The 22,447-nt window shown below is 40.8% G+C and overlaps 1 protein-coding gene across 1 annotated transcript in view; it reads left to right on the top strand.

Annotated features, from left to right (window-relative positions):
• The window catches only part of aff2 (AF4/FMR2 family member 2), a 158,472-nt gene that overhangs the window by 46,968 nt on the left and 89,057 nt on the right, over positions 1-22,447 (top strand). The window contains exons 3-5 of the mRNA XM_022752091.1: positions 3,850-4,525; positions 5,487-5,923; positions 9,665-9,734. Of these exons, the coding sequence (XP_022607812.1) occupies positions 3,850-4,525; positions 5,487-5,923; positions 9,665-9,734 (1,183 nt within the window). The remainder of the gene's footprint in view (positions 1-3,849; positions 4,526-5,486; positions 5,924-9,664; positions 9,735-22,447) is intronic.

Below are 22,447 nucleotides of genomic sequence, written 5' to 3'. Positions count from 1 at the left end.
GTGTAGTGTTTGTGTATGCGTGTGCACACACACAGAAATTACATCTGTTAAGATTATATGAATGCAGTTCTCCCCTTTCTTGTATGAATCTTTTGTAAATAAGACTTGATTCTTTGCACTGTTTCATTTTTTGGTACTTTCATGGTGTTCCTGCTTTATTAGAGTGTAAAAATGAAGGATACAGTGAAGTGAGGAGAGACATGGTGGGAGAGATGAATGTTGCCTCCAGTCACATAGATCTGAGTTGAGGCTTTTGTGGCACACAGAGCAATAAGGATTGGTCATGTTAAACCCAGGCCAACGTGTGATTTGTAATCATGGCAGAGATGTTCAGTCTGTGTTCTCCGTCCTGTGCAAGTCAAGTCAAGTAAAAGTTCTACCATATTTCATCAAACATGGATGTTATTTCAGGCTTCGTCTCGTCCTCCTCTAGGATGAGAGGTGTGCAGGTTGCAGTGGAAATTATTAGTAAGAGTTTCAAAAGCACATTAGGTGCAAATGTAGGAGTCTCATCTGGTTATTGATTTTGGTGGTTGTTAAAGTAGAAGTTATGTCTCAGACGCTAGATAATCCTGGGGATTTGGTCCGTAAATTTGAGCGGAACACAAGCCTCTGTGGCTCTAGGGACGGCAGTGTTGGTCAGTCGGTCTTAAATCGGTCGGTTTGTCCACCACTTTGGTCCAGAATGAAAAGTCTCATCTAGTTGATAGATTGCAATGACATTTTGTACAGAAATTCATGGTCCACACAGGAGGAATCTTAATCACTTTGCTGATCCCCTGACTCTTCTCACAGTGCCATTACCAGGCCAAATTTTTAATTTGTCCATTACTTTGATTTATGATCAGATAACTGAAACTAATGATATTCCCACCAGCTTCAGCTGTACTTTGTGTTTATTGCCGTTTTCATGCTAATATATGCTAAACTAAAATGGTAAACATGGTAAACCTGCTCAACAGCTCCTTATTAACATTGTTACTGTGAGCATGTTAACATGGCGCCATTAGAATTTAGCTCAAAGCACTGCTGTGCCTCTAAGTGCCTGTAAGTGCAGCCTCTCAGGCCCTGTTCACAACTGGCATTAAAACGCGTCTCCAGATGCGTCTCGAGTGACCACTCGTGATCGGATCTCACTTCCTTGCTCAATATGCAAATAAACACCTACATCATTTCGGTTAAAGACCAAATGCTTTGTTTTTTTTTTGGCCAGTCTGACTATGACAGACGGGTCTGTTGTCAATGTGTTTGTGAGAGAGCGAGAGAGAGAGAGAGAGACAGACAGCGGGACAAGGAGGGGCTGGAGCGAATCAATGTGCTGAGCACAGCTCTCCAATAAATAAGGCTTTAGCCATTTGAAATATTAAAAAATAAATCAATGAATGGAAAACACTGTGAGACGTGTAAAATTATTTTCAGTTCACTATGAAACTGCGGTGGGATTAATTAGCCTGTGGCAGAGGTTGTCAGCTGAGTAGACAGTCCTTCATTGTGGCCCAGGACTCCTTTACATTCACACTGCTAAAAGAACATGGCCACATGCGGCCCAGACCACCTCCAAATGTGGTCTGAGCGACTGGGTGCGATCACACCAAGCGGCAAACTCTGGTGCTGAAAAATGATGCCAACACAGAAACGACAGAAACTGCAGTTGAGGTTATCTTCCAAAGTGAGTCAACCCCCACAGACTCTCATGTTGAAATGCCCAACTTTACAGCACAAATAAACATGTTAACAGCCTGGTACAAAAAACTGTTTTGGTCTCTATAGATGATTTCCTCCATCATGACAACCCATCACCCATTTAAATTTTTATTAAAGCTTAAAGTGATGCATAATTGAAGGTGTGGCCACTTTGAGTGGCAGGTGGGTGAGTGTATATTTGCCACAAACCGTCATTCACAGAAGTCTCAGTTCCCCACACACCCCACCTCTTTGCCCATTTTTGGATTAGCTGGGAGTTAGGGGGATTCAAACACTGGCAAGATGGGGACAGCGGAGCGGCTCACTCTGAGCTTCAAAACTACGTCCATCTTTATTTACAGTCTGTGGTTCACCAGTGGAATTAGAGCTGTACTTGTGATTGGATCACCCAAGACTCATGTTAATGCCATGTCTTAACAGGGCCTGAGAGCTGCTGGCATGACTGAAGATGCTTAATCTTGTTTCACTATGTTTTGACGTTTCATTGACTAAACAATTAATCATTTAATCCAGATATAATTAGCAGATCTTAATTAATACTGGTACTGGTACCAGTAGTGGATCTTCAGTATTCCTGAAGGTTGTGTGAGTTATACCAGAAACCAAACCTTTCATTTCAGTTTCCCATTTGATTGTGGAAAAAATGCTCTCACAATACAGCAGTTATCATCAAATGATACTTACATTGCCCTCAGTTAGAATTAGATGTATCTAACAGACACACACACACACACACACACACACACACACACACACACTTATAATTCCCTCCTCAGCAATAAGACCTCTCCATGGATCATTGCCTGTTATTACAGTATTATTTGGTTATAGACAGAAGCCGTTTGTTTGCATTGGAAAAACAAAACACCAGCAGACACATGCTTTCTGAAGGATATATTGATCATGTTCGTTAACTGATACAAATGTATTTGATGTACAAGATGTGAGCGTTTTCTCCTTCTGATCACAGCCAAAATAAATGTAGTTTGATGATCGACCCTGACAGTCTCTCGTAGATCTGCATGATTGGTGTTAAGTTACTGCCACAGTCGGTGTTGGGATTAAATTATTATTAGTGCGTATAACTCTTTGAGAAACATTACCTGAGATTAGTTAATCTCCTCCTCCCTATGAAGATAAATTCATTATTCATGAATTCATTAACCTCTCCAAATACAGGCAATTTCACCCTGTCATGAAAATTAGATAGATTAGAAATCAGTTTCTTATTCACTCCTCAGTGTGTTTCAACCTTTAAACCTCCTGTGTTGTATTTGACACTATCACTGCTCGTTAGCACAGGGGTGATTAGCAGAGTGCCAGTTGTCAACCACCTCGCCTTTACGGCCGAGAAAATCTATTGACCAATCCACAAAAGTTATGTAAAATAAAATTACAGGGTCATATTTAACATTGATCTTACTCAGTGTTTCCAGTGTTCATCATTTGTCTGTAATTCATCATGAAATGTCACGATTAAATTATAGGCTGTAGATCTTAAATAATTCACACTTTCTCATGATTAATACTTTGCACCACAATTTGTTGCGCAGGTATAAAGGAAATGTCAGAGAACTGGATAAAAATGTACTGGTCTTCGTTTTTTTCCTCCTCCTTTCACTTTTTTCTTTTGCAAGAATCTTGTTCCAAATATAGACCTGCTGAAACCACTGCTGATTGCCCTTGCTCTTTCAAAAATGCCAGATGATCAAATCATATAGTTTCATCATTAAAGAGGCTGACAATGACTGACACGGAAGGTAGTCTTGAGCTATTCTGAGGAACATCTCAGTGTTACCACGTAGCAGCTGAAGGTGCTACACCGTCATACATCAGTAAGGCCCACACTGTCCTCCAAGCAATGATTGCTTGAAAATCTGGGGTCAGGCTAATAATGATTCCTGCTCCATTAATTTTACTGCTCCAGCCTGGACTGGACCCTCTTAAGGGTGGCATGTGTTTAATTAATCATCTCGTCCTGATGTCTGGTCAGTGGTCACCCGATCCATCTCTCACTGTTCCTCTCCGGATGAATAAAGAGGGCTTTTCATTAAGTGTGGAGAAATGAAAAAATGGGAGACTTAATTAACACTCTTCTCTCTCTTCATCCCTCCCGTCTTTTTGTTCTCCCCTTTCTCTTTTCAGACTAATAAAGGTGATGCATTGGCCAGTCGCGTCCAGAACACGCTGGGCTCCTACGAAGAGATGAAAGACCTGTTAACCAGCCACTCCAACCAGAGCCACTTGGTGGGAATCCCCAAAGGCAGCAGTGCGAACAACAACCTGCAGACCCCGACCACTTCAACGACAGACAGACCCGCCATGGAGTCCCAGCTTTTCAATGACACCTTAAGAGGGGGAGCAGGTGGAGGAGGAGGAGGAGGAGGAGGAGCAGAGGCAAGTGGGGATAAGAGGATGGGAAATGCACCATCGTCATCTTCAGCCTCCATGCAACCTCCTGCTTCGACCACGTCGTCATCAAGCACGTCGACAATCCCACATCAGACTTCGAAGAAGTCACGGAGCTCCATGGACTGGTCAAGGGGAGGCCACGGACAGAGTACCCAAGGACCGGGCCTCGTCCTGGGGTTAGGACAGAACGGCCAGGGGCAGGCTGCTGGAGCTGCCAGTGGCAGAGGGAAAATATCTTTATTAGAGGAGCAGCAAATGCAAAGGCATGAAGAGCTGTTTAGCTCACTGAAAGATGAACTGGGTCTAAAAGAAGATTCAAGCCCTTCTTCTTCCTCTTCCTCCTCCTCTTCCTCATCTTCCTCTTCTAGAAGGCACTCTTCCCACCCCTCCAAAACCCTTCCTCTCCCAGGTAAATCTTACACAAACAGGCCTGAAAGGAATAGGCTGACATTTTGGGGGATACATTTGCTCTAATCCTGAGAGTTAGTCGAGATGATCGACAGTATCCATCAGTCGGTTGGATTGACATAGCCAGGCTGTTTCCCCCCGCTTCTATTCTTCAAGCTAAGCTAATACTGCACGTGTGCATGTACTGTGCACATCTCCTGTTATTCCAACTTGGGAATGCTCTCACATTACAAGATGGTCACCCATGTTCCTCGTCTTGTAATAACATTATTTAAATAGCCTGAAGCAGCTAGTTTTGACATGTTTGGAGCCATTTGTTATCAAGTGAAACAAGCAGTGTATAGCTCCTTATGAATTTGCTGAATCTATTGTATTAGTGTCAGAGTTTGTGACTTTGCAGCCATTGTTTTTGTTTGTTGACACATCTGTAGTTCTTTTTTATCAAGTAGCCATGAAGATTTCTGTCCCACTCGGTTTTTCATAATTCTGATCTGAATTAAATAACATGAGTGTGGGAGAAGCTAATAGGTCATATTTAGCAAACATGAGAGTGGATGGGAATGTGAATAGCTGTGTAACTACTCTTTAAAGAGTAGCAGGGGATAACTCAGATTGTGTTTGATGAAATTGTCAGCCAACCAACAAAAATGGGACTTCACACGTTTTATGGAAAATCTTTGTATTTGCAAAACAGACTCACCTTTTGGGAGGGATTTCTTAAAATTAACATCTGCTTGTGATGATAACCACATCTTGCAGTTGATTTCTAAACCACCCAGCAACCCATAATTTGTTTTGATTGTGACTGCCTCCATCCATCTGCGAGAGGGATTTTTTTGGCATTCAACCTTCATTAGATTTTGACAGCACAGAGCAGAGCAATATTCTACTACACCAGGTGTTGCTTTGGTGATTTTTGACTTTTCTTTTTGGGTTTTTTCCCTTTTCCTTCTCTCTCACAGATGGTGGCAATTTTCGATCTTCCACCATGGACGGTGGCCATTTTAAGTCTTCCGCTAACACAGAAAATGGTGGACATTTTAAATCCTCCCCGTTTGAAAATGAAACAGGTTCTCACCTCTCGACATCCTCCTCCCCGCTGGCTTCCACTTCGGTTCTGACGACGCCTACTCCCGGTCTAACCACTCCCACATCTGGATTAACTACCCCCACCTTCCCACCTGGTAGCCTATCAGGGAAGCCAGTCGCCGTTCAGCAGAAGCCCACCGCGTATGTTCGACCAATGGACGGCCAAGACCAGGCGCCGAGCGACTCTCCCCAGCTGAAACCGCCCCTAGTGGCAACAGAGGGATTCAACGGCAGCAGTCAGGCTTATGGAGGAAACTCTGGGAACGTGAAGAATAAACTGCCAAAACTGAGTCTCAGCCACACAGGGGAGGTAAGACAACAACCTCTGTCACATAGTAACTCCATATATGTGATTGTTATAAGTGTTCCTGATGATCTTATCAGTAACAGGTCTCATATAGGATACCAAATAATATGAGGGTTGTTATACAAAGTAATTCTGAATCATTTAAATTCATTGTATATCATATTACATTCATAATAAGCCACTTATTGAATCCTAAGCAAAGAATTATAAATATCATTTAGCTCAGCAGAGGACCGAGTCTTACTTTGTAAATGTGTCTGACAGGAATAGGGACAGTTCTTTAATAAAGAAACACCTTTTAAAAACGTTCTAACTATAACCAACAGCCAGCATTGTGTTATTTATAAACCTTTAAAAGAAGACAGCAATAATTTGGGAAATAGGCCTATGATGACGAAGAGTGACATAAGATCAATATCAAACTCATATACTGTATGTAAGTTAAGCTGCAACCAGCTCTAGACCCCTACACTACGACCCCTCTACTATAACTTGTGTCATAGCTGGAAGATGCTGTAACGTTGTTGGATGGAGGGATAAACTGAAAATAAAACTCCCCCCAAAACCACATTTTGTTATCTTAACATTTCTGCTCATATAGGTAAAGAAAACATAATGTATTGATTTGGTTAAATATAGCTGGTTAGATGTGATTGAAGCATGTGCTATGACATCACTGTATGGAGTGTGATCAGAAGAACAACAAAGGTTTTAATCAAAAATATCACAATTTTAGTGTGTTTTATTGGCACAGCTTTTTGAACAATCCCAGTCCTGTTACTACTTTATTTTACAGGTCTGTTTATTTCCTAACAGTTTTCTAATAGTTTTTGGAACATTTCCATACAAGAAATTTGGTACAAAAGATAAAAAAAAAAGAGTAAGCAGACAAAGTTCAGAGACTGTTATTGTTGTTCGCTTTGCTATTAATGTCAAGTTTAAAAAGCAGTTATTGACTTGCAGAGGAATTCAGTAACTGAAAAGAAAAGGACAAACATATTTGTTCATTATCCATTCATTGTTAGAAATATTATTCTCCAAGAGTGTTGAACGTTAGGCCGGTTTGACCTCTGACATTTTGTCAATAATAACAGTAGCTCTCTCTTCTTCAAATGCAGTACTCTATTATCTTGTGAGATGAAATCCTGGTGAATATTCACTCGTCTGTAATTGTTATGTCAAATGAATCTGACTTTACTAAGTTTAGTCCTCCACGAGTCTCTCACTCACTCTGTCTGACTCACCCATTTAACTCTCTGACCTGCTCTCTCTCTCTCTCTCTCTCTCTCTCCCTCCATCTCTCACTTACTTGGCTTTTCGAAACAGCAAGAAACACCAGGCTTGATGATGTGTGTGTGTGTGCTGTGTGTGTGCTGTGTGAAACTAGTTGACAGGCGAGTAGTCATCCATATCGAGCAAGCCAGCTGTTCCCGTGCTTTGATAGAGCTGGTGTGTGTGTGTGTTTCAGTGTGTGTCTGCGTGTGTGTAGCACTCCAAATGAGCCCGAGATGGAGCTTTGAGCATATGGCACAGAAAAGGAGAAAGCAAGGGAGACAGAGGAGAGAGGGAGGGAATTAAAATATACTTTACTTTCAACACTTTCGTATGGAGGGTAAGAAGGAAAGCAAGTACATTCATGGCCATGAGTGGTTTCTTTCACTTTGTTTCACCCACATATCCAAGGATGCTCCGTTATCACCTGCTTGCCATTTAGTTTTCATTCCTCTCATATATATTCTGAGAGTTTATTGGAAAGAATATGTAAACTTAATGCAGGCAATGTGAGGAGGGAGAGAGGGATATGAGAGGTAGAGGGGGAAACGTGGTAAGGGTAGCACAGAGAGGAAAGAGGGATAGAGGAAGACAATGACTGACTGATTACAGCACCTTATCATCGCTGTATTTGTTCTGGTTAGATGAGTTATTGGATGTGTTCTGCAGCTTAAACAGCAAATAGCAGCAAATCAGAGGATTGAACCGAACAGCAAATGAAAGACTTTGAGAGAATCCTGCTGCTCGTTTTATGTCGGCAAACGAGGCTTAAAGTGTCCACATTTTACCCTTTGATTAGTGAGCCTGTGAACTGAAAGTTTAGCAGCCCAGAGTGGTAACAGTGATATTCCTTGTGCGTCACGTGAACGCAAACCCAGTAAAAGGAAATTCCTGTGGAGTGAATCAACATGATTGATTTTCCCTGTAACTGTTTTCAGATTAGTTCAGGTGCCATGAATGTGTATGAAATACTCAATATTTGGCTCACAGTTGTTGAGTGTTCAGTGATTTTGTGTGTGTGTGTGTGTGTGTGTGTGTGTGTGCGCACATGTGAGAGACTGTGTGCAATAAGCCTTTTAACTGCTGTGGAAGCTTTCTGTTAGCACTATAGAATTATTGATTAGAGCCCTTTATGCCTGTATGTGTGTGTGCGTGTGTGTGAGAGAGAGAGAGAGAGAGAGAGAGAGAGAGATAACACTATTGATCTTTTCCTAACAGTTCAGTTACAGTAGGCTTAAATCTACCTCTGGACACACACACATTTACTTGTTGTCAGCAGCTCAAAGTGAGGCAACATGTGATGTTACTTTGGATTGATCCAGTTTGAGATATTATGATGTTAAGCTATTACTATTTTTTTTTGTGTTGTATTTGTACAAGCAACCAACAGCGTGCTGATATCTGCTGGGACAAATGCATCAAGCCACAAGTCAGATTTAAAACATAAGTGAAAACTAAAATTACAAGCTAATACAAGCTATTTTCAATTTATTTTTAACAGACTACAAAAACAACAAGTTAAATAAAAGCAGCTTCACTTATTATTCATTAAGAGTTTACAAGTCAAAAACTTGAAAACAACCAAACAACGCACCAACTGCCATCAGACCCTGCACAAAAGAACATGACATCATCTCTTTCCAATCCACCCGTCTACTTCATATTATCAAGAAGAGCAAAGAGACAGACAGAAACCTCAAATGTGAAATAACCAACACCGTTCAAATTTTGGGAGAAATTAGTATGTTCATGTAGGACCCCCTTCAATTGTAGTTGGAAGCTGATTGACAAACAACAGGTCGTCAGGTACCTTTAAAGCAGCATGAATTACTGCTTTGGCCACTTGGGGGACAGTGGGACAAGCAGTAAAAACAACTGTAATCTGAATATTGTTATTTTTTATAAAATTAACGTCTTTGCAAATAGTTGCCTAGTTATCATTCATTTTGAATTGTGTTTCTGTTCACCTGCAAATGTGTTGGCCTTCTAGCAGATCTAGCAGATCAAAACAGTAAAGAACAAAACAATGAGCTGAAAGAGGCTAAAACACATTAGAACTGCGGCATTGACAGAAAATTCTCTGTGGGTTTGATACTGCGAATGAGCCTATTCACATTATATGGAGTTGTTTCATCCATTGTTGACATAAAAATATTGATAGGTGCAGCTTTAATGTGTTTTCTTAACAAACCCATCAACAAAAAATGTATTGTATTGTCTTTCAAAACTCAAATTTGTAATATACAAAATCAAAAAAAAAGGTATCACAAAGTCATAATATATTCAATAGGCACATTAAATAAAGGCACATATTTTTCCTCAAAGGGGAAAAAAAAGAAAAACAGAAGAAGGCACATCAAAGACACGTATATTTCATACTTTACAGAAACACTTGCTTCAAATGAGGTCAAGCTGTCACTATGCTCTTAGTGACATTCAATTGCTTTAAGTTTCCTCTGCGTTCCCATTCAGGTAAACAGCACTCAAGTCAAGTGGATACACAAGTATATTTGCGAGGCCCTGCGAGCGAGGCTGCGAGAAGGTAAACATGTAGGTGACAGGTGACATTTCCAGCACTCCTGTGACAAGTTTTATATACATGTAGTCCAAAGTATAGAGCTGATGTAATTTCACACTGATTTGAGGGCCCGCGGTGGTGTTTCCATCAGGCATGTGTAGAGGTGCATACAGCGCTTCGCCACTAATGTAGCGGTAAATAAGAAGCAGGGTAGACTAAGACCTCCAGTCAGTAATCACCGTGAGGCCAACACCAACCAAATCAATTCCGCTCTCAGAGAAAGCATTCATTTACGCCTTTTTGCATGAAAAGATCCTGCCTTTATATAATACACTAACCTGATAAAAGGAACCTGGGAATATAAATTTATAAATATTGATGTCAGGCTAAGAAGCTGGTTCAACTGACTTTAGATGGACTTTCTCTCCACTACATCGCTGCCTCATGACCTCTAAACTGTGGTCTGTCATGTTTCAGTAGGAGCCGCTCTCTTTTCCTATAAACAGCAGAAAGCACTTAGCTGGAATTAACAGCTGCACAGGTTATATGGGGGCAGTCGGACAGGATGACGCCAGGTTCACATGTACCTTGAAACATTTCACTGTCTACATGCAGCAAATGACAGCATGCACATGGCGTGTTGTTCAAGTTTAAATTTTGCAAATAATTACAATTATCACAGCACAATTAACCAAAGTAATTTAAGGAGAAGGCCTATTCTAAAAAGAATATGCCCTTGGTCTTGGGTTCAACTCATTAAAAGAACCATCTCTCTCTGTTAAACATCTTGAACACAATGATACAATTAGGAAAGTGCAAGTGGTGCGAATGTCACCTGAACTACCTTTGAATATTTTAGCTGCTAAGTTTAGTTCTGGTAGGTTAAATATGTAACGCTAGCGTCTGGTTCACTGAGACTTGAGGGAAAGCAGCTATATGTGTCGATGGAAGGTGCCAGGTGATGTCATGTGCCAATTTGCATATTAATTTGCCATATCAAACACCTATGACTTATAAGGTAGTGCAAATCAGCAGCAGGTGTTCTGATTTACTGGCAAATGCTTGTGGAGTCATTCCATTAAGATCCTTCTGCCGTTAGTTATAGTCATTTCTAGCTACGTTGAGCTTTCAGCCAAAGTAGGTTATATGTAACTAACTTCCTCATCAATCTACACAGCACTACAACCAATCTCTATTTTAATATCAACAATGGATTAAATGACTAAGATGTAATGTGAAATGAACCCACGGATGATTATCACCACAAACTGATTGTATCGTCTTTCAGCTCATTTTAAGGGTCTGCAACTTGAATGCTGTCACTCTCCTTCCTTTCATAAACCCTGTTCTAGCTGCAGACAGACAAAGTTAGCGACTAGCTGGTGCATGCAGTGGAGCATTTAGCAGCCAAAGAGCTAGATGTTTACCTCAGGAATTGGTGGAGACCAAAACAGAGTCAAAATCATAGACTGTATATAAAGATGGACGCAGCCATCTTGGCAGTTCCTGACTCTGGCTAACTCCCTGCTACTCACTTTTGGAGCCAGACTCTAGTGGCCATTAGAGGAACTGCAGTATTTGTAACTTCATTGTTGGCTTCATTTTTCAGAGGTTGCCGAGGACTGGCATTACTTTTGCCAGGTGGACAGAAACATGACTCTGAATGACTCTGACCTTTGCTAACATGTTAGCCAAAACAACTTTTGCAAGGTGATAAGTCATACTGCTGTAAGATAAGTTTTTCTCTCGAATTATAAACTTAATTTTGGTCAGAATGAAAAAGAAAATGTCACCTGTGAAGGGGAACACCTGTGACAGACCTCTGCAATCACAGTGAAGCGGTCATGTTTGGTGTTCATACAGCGAGGAAGGGCAGGGATAAGACAGCATCAGAAGAGGTTAGAAGACAAGGATAGACGGATGAATGTAAATATATTTTTTTTTTGTGCCAGTGAATCCTCTTCTGAATCTGAAGTGAATAGAGAGGGGAAAACTGAGGAATTGTGGGAGATATTGGAGAGAAAACCACCAAAGATAATAGATGCTACAATGAGTGAGGAATGTTTCTACTAACTGGCTGAAATGAAGCGGCAGTGGCTGCAGCAGTGAAATATCTAAATTAACATGAGACAGATCCATGGAAAACTGCTCATTGTTTGTTTGTTTTTCAGTGAGCTATGGATTCACAGCCTCAGAATGATTTACTTTATACTGTAGAAGTCAACAAATGCTTAAGGAGGCTTTCCCTGTTTGTACATTCATTACTGTAACAGTGCAGATGGATAGTCGGGCAGACGCGGGGGAATAACAGTAAAATGTGCAGAGAGGGGTGTATATAAAATTACACTCTATAGAAATACCTTCTCTGAGGAAATAAAGAGGAGGCGAGAGGACGTGGGGACGAGGGGAAACAGGGATAAAATACTTTCCCACTTCCGGCAGAACTAGAAGAGAGTTATGAGGAGTCTGCCAATGCAGCAAACAGCTGGCCTCATTTGCATAATACCCATCAGACCTCTCTCTCCCTCAGGCTGCCTGTCAACTCACGACTGAGACGTGCACGAATATATATACACACACACACACACGACACAACCATTCACCATAACAGTACTTATATATTTAGGCACCACGTCTGTGTATTATCTTGCAAGTAGTGACGCTGTATCAAGCCTCTCTGAGACTCAGTGAAAGCTTTTTAACACTTTAATTTATTTGATTTTCATAAAGGCGACTAATTGCCTCTGCAGAGAGGAGGGAGATGAAATGATTTAGCTTTTATGCTGATAATAAAATGATCATAAAATCATCTTCTAGAAACAAGGAATACAGTCCAATGAATCAAACTACCCTTGAGTGGCTGCAGTAAGACAGAGAAGAGGGTGCTCAGGGAGAAATATACTTAAAGCCAAATAGCGTAGATGAGGTCTCCCATCAGCAAGGTGCTGCCGGGGTGTCATCACAGCAATAGCCGCCCTGCGATAAGAGAGATCACACAGGAGAGAGGGCAGCAGCCCGGGCTGGTCTCTGCGGGTTTTAAAGTTCAATATTTTAACACTTAGATCATTGTCACTTTTGTTACGAGATCATCTGGAAATGGCTGTGCTCTGTGATAATGAGTTCCTGTGAATGGCGAGGAGTTAGATAACAACACGGTGATGTTATGTCATGTTATGTGACAATGTACAAGCAGCAAGAAAGTGAAAAGCATGTCAGCATCAGCTAGAACACTGCTGACAGAGTCAAACCTACATCACTGCATTTCTCTTTACATTTCACAGATTGCTTTTCTCTCTCTCTCTCTCTCTCTCTCTCTCTCTCTCTCACTCACACACACTAACACACACACACACACACACACACACACACACATACATACACGCACTGGTGGTTTTATGATTGCAGTTGCCACAGAGCACTTAGCTTTTTAGCGCTGCTGTTTATAACGAACATGATATGATTTCAGATTAACTGTTTACCCTCAGGATTAACATTATAGCTCTGTTTACTGGATTAGCTGCAACGATCAGCATTGATCTGTGGCGTCACTATGAGAGGTTGATAGTGTGTATTATCGCCCCTCAGAGAGCTGTCATCTCACTCCTAAGTAAATCCTCCTTTCACGCCGTCTGTATTAGACATTTTTCAAGAGCCTGGTCAGATAAAACTGCTCGGATTTTCAAATTTTCCGGCCAGTGCAGTGCTGGTGAATCCGAGGTCGGCGGTTCAAACCGGGGCAGGGCCCAGCACTCGACACACAGCAGCTCCCGGTGATCGCTTGGCCGGGGGTCGCAGCAGTCAATCCCTGCACTTTCACAGCAGCTTCCACATCATCTGCTGAAGTGATCTGGAGGCTCAGTGTGCCAGCAGCAGCATGTACCTGATGTCATGGGTTCACACAGTCAAGACTTTAATTCATAGTTTAAAGCCTGAGTCTGTGACATTTTAATAAAAGAATTATGGGCTATGGTGGAAGAAGTGTTCAGATCCCAGTGTAAAAATAGTCTATCACAGGTATAAGCACTGCATTCAAAATGTAAAGTAGTACAGTAAGTATCAGCAGCAAAATATTATTTAAGTATCAAAAGCTCAAGTATTTGTTTTGCAAATTGTAAAGCTCATTGTAAAGGCTTATTCCATTATATAATGAGTATTATTTAATTATTATTGACTTGACCATTTAAATAAATATAGTTAGCATTATTTATATTATGTAAATCACCCCAATGAACAGGCATAAAGTTAGATAATATAAACAAACATGGAAAAATCTCATTTAATAAAATTGTACTATAGTGATGCAAATTCCCAAATTTGAATAATTTTGTATTAATCACATCATCAAAACCTATTGATTTGCAGTGAATATTGGGCTTTTGGGGCATTGTGTACTTTCTCCAGTTTGTAATCCAGCTTTGAAAATGATACATTTTATGAAGAATACTTCAATCACTATATTCAGCTGTAAAAGTAGTAAATATAAATATATAATCATATATTTTGTATTGAAAACAGAGCAGCACGTCCCTCTGAAATAAAATGGAGTAAATGTATAAGGAGCATCACAAATAACCTAGTAAAGTGTAAGGACCTTTTACTTATTTGTACTTAATTAAACATACTTAGTTACTTTCCACTCTGATTGTGGATGAACAGATGGCTGACGGCTCGGGCTGAGGCTCCCAGTGAGCGACTGACTCTGCTGCAGCGGCAATAGAGAAGAATGTTTCGTACTGTGTGTCCCGCAGTCGGTCGTGATACACAGTTAGGCTTTGAGAAAATGTAAATCCACATTTCTAATAGTTTTTCCCCTGCCCTTTGTTCATTACATCCCCCACTGCATTATCTGTGCTGATCTAGCTGGAGCTGCCGCTTCTGCAAGTACATTTATTATTTCATGTGCTCACATGGTGCCAAATAAAGTGGATGGCCTGCTCTCCTTTAAAAAATTAGATATTTTACATAGCTCTAGTGGTAAGTCACATGAAGCTGTTGGCTACTTCACATAACAGATTACAGTACTTAGTGTCTGGTAATATATTGCTGAAATTCTATAATGTAATTAAATAAAAGAGGGATGTAATTTTTTAGGATCATTCCTCAATATTTCAGATTACTTCCAAATTAAAAGGTTTGTTTATGTTGTCCTGAACACATTACTGATATGTGATTTGAATTGACACTCTGCACTGTTTTAATGCAATGATATTAATTCCACAGGATGTTAAAGTAATAAAACATCCTAGTCAGTACTTATGCATCTTGACTAGTGAAATATAATAATTTAAAAGGCAACTTAATTTTGAACAATAAAAAAACTGGTCCAAACGGCTAATAAAATATCAGACTATTCCATAACAGCTTATGTCTGGTGCCCATAAAAATATGGTAATAAAAATCTTTATTGCTCTTGGCGTTACAGAACAATACATGGAGAACCCCTACTGGTAGCTCTTTAGTATTATTCATTAGGTTCTGATACAGGCCAGTGGCTGTTCCCAACTTTGTGTATGTGTTTGTGTGTGTCTGTGTCTCTCTGTGTGTGACTGTGTGCACTGGTGTGTGTGGTGTGTGTGTGTGTGTGTGTGTGTGTGTGTTTGTGTGTGTGTGTGTGTGCTGTGTGTGTGTGTGTGTGTGTGTGTGTGTGTGTGTGTGTGTGTGTGTGTGTGGTAAGGCCTTTTAATAAAAAATGCCCCGCTGGGCTCTGTGTTGCCAGTTTGCCAATCAGAGCATAGCCACGATATGCAAATCACACACACACACACACACAAGCGAGCACATGCACACACATAGCGGGAGAAGGAGTGTTTTGATCTACCAGGGCCATTACAGACATTTTAAAATCCTATGAATATAAAAAAGAGAGAGAGGGAGAAGGATGGAAGTGAGTGGAGGAAGATGAGAGAGATGGGCGAGAGTGCATTGGAAACAGAGACGAGGGGGGAAAAGAGAGAGGGAGGAGAGATATGACTGGGGAGGAAAGTGAGAGGGAGCCACATTTTCTGTTCTTTTTCTGTGTGCAACAGTTTATTATTTAGTTCTAGGGGAGAATGCATCAGAGAGATTACATGGAAGACAGACGATTAAATGGCTCCCTCAGTCTTTCCCTGCCATTTGTTTTGCATTTTCTCAGTTTTGCGTATCGTTCCTTGATATTATAGGAGTCTCTGGCAGTGAGAGATGAACCTGGCCACGTTCAGCACAAAGCCTGAGATTAATGGAAATGCCGAGTGTCAATAAACATGATGCGTGAGTGGTTGATTGGACAAAAGGCATCCTGCAATCACAACAAACGCCTCATCATTGTTAGTTGTGTGTGCAGTCGGCTACATCACTGATGATTTAACTGGACATTAATATAGGAAGAAGCAGACACTTACAAACTCAGTCAAACAACCATGAATGATGTCTAACAAGACAGTGTTATTTGCTCGATTTGATAAATTAGTGGACTCCGGGCACCAAATCATCAGCTTAGAGAGAACAGTGGTCATATTTTGGTGTGTAATTATTTTGAGGAGAGGAAGAGGAGAAGAGAGGGAGAGGAGAGGAGAGGAGAGGAGAAGAGGAAGATGAGAGGAAGGGGAGAATAAGAGGAGAGGAAGGGGAGAGGAGAGGAAGAGGCAGCTAATAGGGTGATTAAGGGGGAGGAGAGCTGCTGTTGAGAAAAAGACTTTGTGTTGGATTATTTTCTCCTCTTAGGAGCTTACAGAGAACCAGTCGGTGTTTTACACCTCAGCTCTTAACACCCTCCAAATCCCCTGATTTAGACTTAAACTGCATAGAGAGGGAAGAGAGGAAGAAGGGAGGACGAGGAAGAGAGGGGTGAGAGAAAGACGAGAAAAGGGGGTAAGGAATTGGAGGAAAAGAATAACGGGGCGAGACGACGGATGAAGAGTCGAGGAGGGAGATTAGAGAAAGAAGGGTTCATTTACAGTTTATACTGTTGAAGTAATCACACATGCTCCAGCACAACTAACTGTGTTTGTTTGGAATAAACAGAAACAAGCAGAGAGAAAAAAACTTTGTTAAAAACTTTTAAAAACTAAAAATAATATTATACGCTGTGGTGTAAATTTCTCACTGATTGAGAATAGAGCAGAGACTTCGACTGTCAAACGTGTGTATTCTGCATTCTTGTGTCACAAGTTTGCTCACTTGTCATCCTGCGAGTGTGTCTGCGCCACCGGGGTGTGAAATACTACAGCAGTGATTCTGGCTGCAGTGTAAACACACGCAGCTCACCTGTGAAGTCATACAGGTCTCACCTCATCTTCCAGCTCGATGGCCGTCGGCGTCCAGGCTGAGGGCCAACACCGGCCCCCTGTGATGCTGCCGGGTAACCTGTACAGATGCATCTTATTCTTGAACACCTTTTTATGTTATTTATGTTTCTTCAGCCATTTCAAATAATGTATAGATAACTGTTCAAGTTGGTAATCAGCACAGACTCATAATACCGATAGTGATTTTTATACTTTCTCCCTAAAATCCTCCTCTCACATTGACATTTGACTTTTCGCAACATGAATTTTTCTTGGGTGATATGAGAAGATCCACCAAAAATCTCCATGTGTCCCACTGTTTTAGACGCTCCGTGTCAACACTTTAGCAAAAATGTTTTGAGTGATAGAAGGACACTGGCATACAATCTTATCTCAGCAAGTCCTTTGGCAATTTACCGCCGGCTCTGTTGTCCGTAGCGTTTTGATCTATGATATAATTCCTTTTGGAAGATGAAAGTTGGTCTCAGAGTTTGTTGCTGCTACTTCGTCTAAGAAGATAAAGATGAGTGCATAATACTTCTTGCTACTGTTAGACTATGTTTTAGCATGTCACAATAAAAAAAGATTCCATGGTTTTACAATAAACCAATAGACATTTTGATTTTTCTCAACTTGGTCACCTAATGACGATGTCTTTAAAGCCACTGACAGAGATTTATAGAAAATAAATTACATTTGAATGCTCCATTATTTTCTTTTAATTATCACTTGAGACCATAGACTATATAAAGATGGAGCTACCCTCCATGATGTGACCCATACGTTTCTGAAGCGTGGTTTTGAAAGCTCAGAGTGAGCTGCTCCGCTGTCACCATCTTGGCAGTTCCTGACTCCACCTAACTCCTGGCTAATCTAAAAATGGTCAAAGAGGTGGGGCTTGTGTGAAGCTGAGACTTCGGTGCATGCCGATTGTGGCAAGCATATGCTCACCCACCTGTCACTCAAATTGGCCATGCCCTCAATTATGCTTAACTTTAAGCCCTTAATATATTTTAAACTGGTGAGCTATATAAAAATTTACCCCACTGTACAGTTACCATGAAGGGGGAAATTAGCCATAGAGACCAAATCCCTTTTTGTACTAGGCTGTAAACATGTTTATTTCTGCTGCAAAGTTGGGCCTTTTAACATGGGAGTCTATGGGGATTGACTCACTTTTGGAGCCAGCCTCTAGTGGCCAGTAGAGGAACTGCAGTTTTGTAACTTAAGTGTTGGCTTCATTTTTCAGCCCCGGAGGTTGCTGCTTGGTTAAAATGAAAGGACTAGCATTACTTTTGCCAAGTGGACAGAAACATTACTCTGAATGACTCTGACCTTTGCTAACAATTTAGCCAAAACAACTTTTGTAAGGTGATGAAATGTAAATTTGATGTTCTGGCACTCTTAAACAGTAAAAATTCATCCCCCATACAGTTATCATGAAGGGGAAAATTCGAGATGAGAACTGTTTTTTTACAACATGCTTAGTTCTGCTGTAAAGTCGGACCTTTTAACATGGGAGTCTATGGGGATTGACTCTTGACCCTTCACCCCCCAGAGGTTGCTGCTTGATTGAGACACTGGCCATTGTTCAACACAAATAGATGGACTCACATTAAAATGTATAAATCATTACAAAAATACATAATATAAAATACTCTCATGTGTTATTTCAATTTTAGTGCTGGCAGCACAAAAACTAGAGACTGTCTAGTGATGGGATCACATGAGCAGTGACGCCTGGCAACATGTTGACGTCCCAACCCATGAGTACTCAGGAGTCATTTCTACATTATAACATGACTGCTCAGTACTCAAGGGTCAGACCACACCCATCTTCAAACTCATTTTTATCTCAATTACACACCTGTAAAGTTTTGTGACAGTCATGACACTATCACGGTGACAAAATCTGTCCACAGACAGACACAGCCACCTCTGAGGTAGTTCCCACTATGGCACACACACACACACACACACACACACACACACACACACACACACACACACACACACACACACACACAAACACACACACACTCACAAGGTAGTGCACATGCACACACATGTTGGCCACTTGTTAATGAGGTCTATATTTTTAGACAGAGGATGAGCCAACAGCTTGTCCTTAATAAAACACTTGATATGTTTTTGAAGATTAGATGCTCTTAGATGAGATACTCCAAATCTGAAGAGACGCAACATCAAAGTCAGAAAAAATCATTTGCTTGAAATGATGCCATGTATTTTGTGGACAAAGGGGATTTATTTAGTCCTCTGGGAATTACGTGTGTGTGTGTGTGTATGTGTGTGTGTGTGTGTGTGTGTGTGTGTGTGTGTGTGTGTGTGTGTGGATAAACATACAAATGCATAGAGGAATACACACACACACACACACACACAGCCATACACATTTGATGCCCCATTGTACTGCTGAGGACCCCTCCACCTCCTACCCGTCACCAACCCCCCCCCCAGAGCCACTTATTTAGTTGGTACACAGACATCATGCTGAGAACCACACACAGACAGACCACACACACACAGCGAGCACAAACACACACACACCCAAACACATCCTGCCAACAGAACAAATCAAATATACTCAGCTTGAATTTTGCCTCTACAAATGCACACACACACATCTGTCAATCATTCTCTTTTCCCTGCTCAGCGAACTCAGCTGCAACAGTGAAGTATGTGTGTGTGTGTTTCTTTCCACTAATTAAAACAGTGGTGAATGTGTGACTATATAAAGCCCCTTTCTTTCCATTGATATAGCTGTGTGTGTGTGCATGTGTCTTGTATATTTATAAAAGGGGTTTTATTTGCCACTGAATGTGTGTGTATGAGAGAGAAAGAGTGTGTGTGTGTAGGAGGTGTTCTGTTCGCAATTAATCACAGGAGTGAATCTGCCTCCCCTTGTCGTAGTAGAGATGTCAACCGCAGCACTAACACCACTGCGCTGCCCCCGGCTGCTGGTGCGCAAGTGCTTCAAGTATTATTGTTTATCTGAACAGCATTTAATTGAATTTCCTTGAGGTAGTTGTTAGTACTATTATACCATTCTGTACTTATGCCCATAGGTGGCATTGACAGTTTCACAGCATGAGATAATAAAACACCTTTGCTAAAGGTGACCGAACAACACACAAGCGCATTGGATGTGAAAGTGAGCAGATGTCAGTCGACTCAAACAGCATAGCACAGCAACACTTCATTTAAAGTCGTGTTTCTGCCACCTGACAAATGTAAATTCAACATACACTTCCTTAAGCTCTATTTTGGTGTCCGATAACTGCTGAAAAATTTACCTATCAGGTGTTTCACTTTCTTCACCAGTCAGCTGTTAACTTTGTTTCCTGCTGTTTTGTGCTGAGCAGATTGTGTAGAGTTGGTTCATTGAAACTTTTTGGCCGAAAACAGCTGCCTGAGCAGAAACTGAGCTGGTCTCATGGTTTCAATGTGTAAAATTAGGGATACAGGTTCTCAGTGGTTCTCACTGGTTAAATATCTGGGCGGAGTCAAGGAACCACCGTTTTTCTAGCAAAGCCATATTAGTCAAGTGATAAAAAGACAAGGAGAGGACAGCAGAGAATTTATGTTAACTGAAAAATGCAGTTAAACCATAAGTTAAGCTAAGCTAGTTGACATAGTTGACATCCCAACTTCAGAGTCTAACAGTCATTAAGCAGTTTGAATTGCCTTGTAATTAACATTGACATGAAAGGATAACAAATAAGTCATTTCCATTTCTATTATATATATCTAACGACAACAGTTCTTTCTGTCGTCCAGGTTTGTCAACATATGTAAAATTATGGGTTTTTGGCTCCACCCACTCAGGTGTTTCCAGTCTCTTGCTTGATTCCACCTGTTCCCCTGATCCTACGGTTATAGAGAAGTGTGCTTGATGACATCCCCCTCACTTGCTTTTCAGTTTTGTTGCACCTCAGTCAATGCAGGATACATTTTCATTATTATTATTATTATAATTATGATGGAGTTTGGTGGCATAACACTCATATAAGTCTCAGTAATTCTTTTCCCAACTTGAGCAGAGGTTTAATCAACCAAAATAATTCAAAGTGCAGGGCCTCCAACTCCACCAGAGAGACATTAAGCAGTTATGAATCATACAGAGGTTTGTCAAAGAAAAACTACACTGAAGATAAGCATGTGGTACAAATCTATTAAACACTGAGACAGAGCACGGACTGCATGTGCAACAAGGAAACACAATACGTTGATCACTGGAAATTTGGTACACTGAGCAGCCGGTTGTGTAGTGACATTATGGTGAAATATCCACGCAGCAAGAGGGGAAAACGCTTCTTGAAGTGGAGGGTTTCACTTGTCACGGATCTGAAGTATTTCTTAGAGAAGAGCAGCTTGAAAAGATGCTGTAATGGGGTGAGAGTGAGCTGGAAACTCTCGTCTTGGCACGCTTGATGGTGCACTAGGTGAAGAAATGATTCAATGGAACGTCAGTGCCAGTGATTGTTGCTGCTGAGGAGATGATGTTCTGTACTTCTTTTCATATGTGACCGTATGTGCTTCTGTGCAGATGTTGAGTGAAAGAAATCCTTATTCTCTCCGCAAATCGATGTGTGGAATCCAGCCAAGAGAAGAAGAAGTTGTGTCAGAAAAGGATTGAATTTTACAGCTGCAAACTTGGTTTCAAAACAAGGTTTTCATTTGCTGCAAAAAGTGACTTCTGCTTATGAAATAAAGAATAAAGCAAAGGCTAGATTGAGAAAGTTAATAACAACCATCAGTTATTTTCTGCTGAAACGACATGATAGCATTTTAACTATCAGCTAATCAATTGTGTAAAAAAAACTTTTGCTAATTTTAGTGGTATAGCGAATTTAGATGGATGACTCTGGGTCGTACTAATACAGATTGAAGCGTTTAGCTTGGCTAGCTGGCTCCAGGATGTGATCCATCAGAAAACAAGGCTAATGTTTTCAGCTAACCCACTCCTGGTGCAATTACATGGTCCACTGGCATTGATCATAGCTCCTCTTCTTCAATCTATCCTCCTCGCTCCCTCTCTCGCCCCCTTTAATGGCTAAGTCAGTGTTAAATGTTTGATAAATGAGTTTTGAGACCGCTTTCCCATGGATTTATTAAAATTCTATAAAAACCTTCTTTTTGAGTGTGTGTGTGTTAGAGGGAGAAAGGTGTGGAAAAAGGTAGACTATTGTACTATATGTGTGTGTGTGTGTGTGTGTGTGTGTGTGTGTGTGTGTGTGTGTGTGTGTGAATATTAACCACAAGCATACACATACAGAAGAATCCTGAAACAAGTTAACAGACACACAGCCCTGACATATCACTGTGTTATTGCTGGCATGCTAGCAAACAATTGCATTTTTTATTTTTTTTACATCCAGCAAACTAATAGCAACATTCATTTAAAGTCATGTTTCTGCCACCTGACAAATAGAAATTCAACATACACTCTTT

Source organism: Seriola dumerili, unplaced genomic scaffold (genome assembly GCF_002260705.1).
Source record: "Seriola dumerili isolate Sdu_G_001 unplaced genomic scaffold, Sdu_1.0 BDQW01000161.1, whole genome shotgun sequence".
NCBI classification, from domain to species: domain Eukaryota; kingdom Metazoa; phylum Chordata; class Actinopteri; order Carangiformes; family Carangidae; genus Seriola; species Seriola dumerili.
This window is presented reverse-complemented; position numbering and strand designations above follow the sequence as displayed.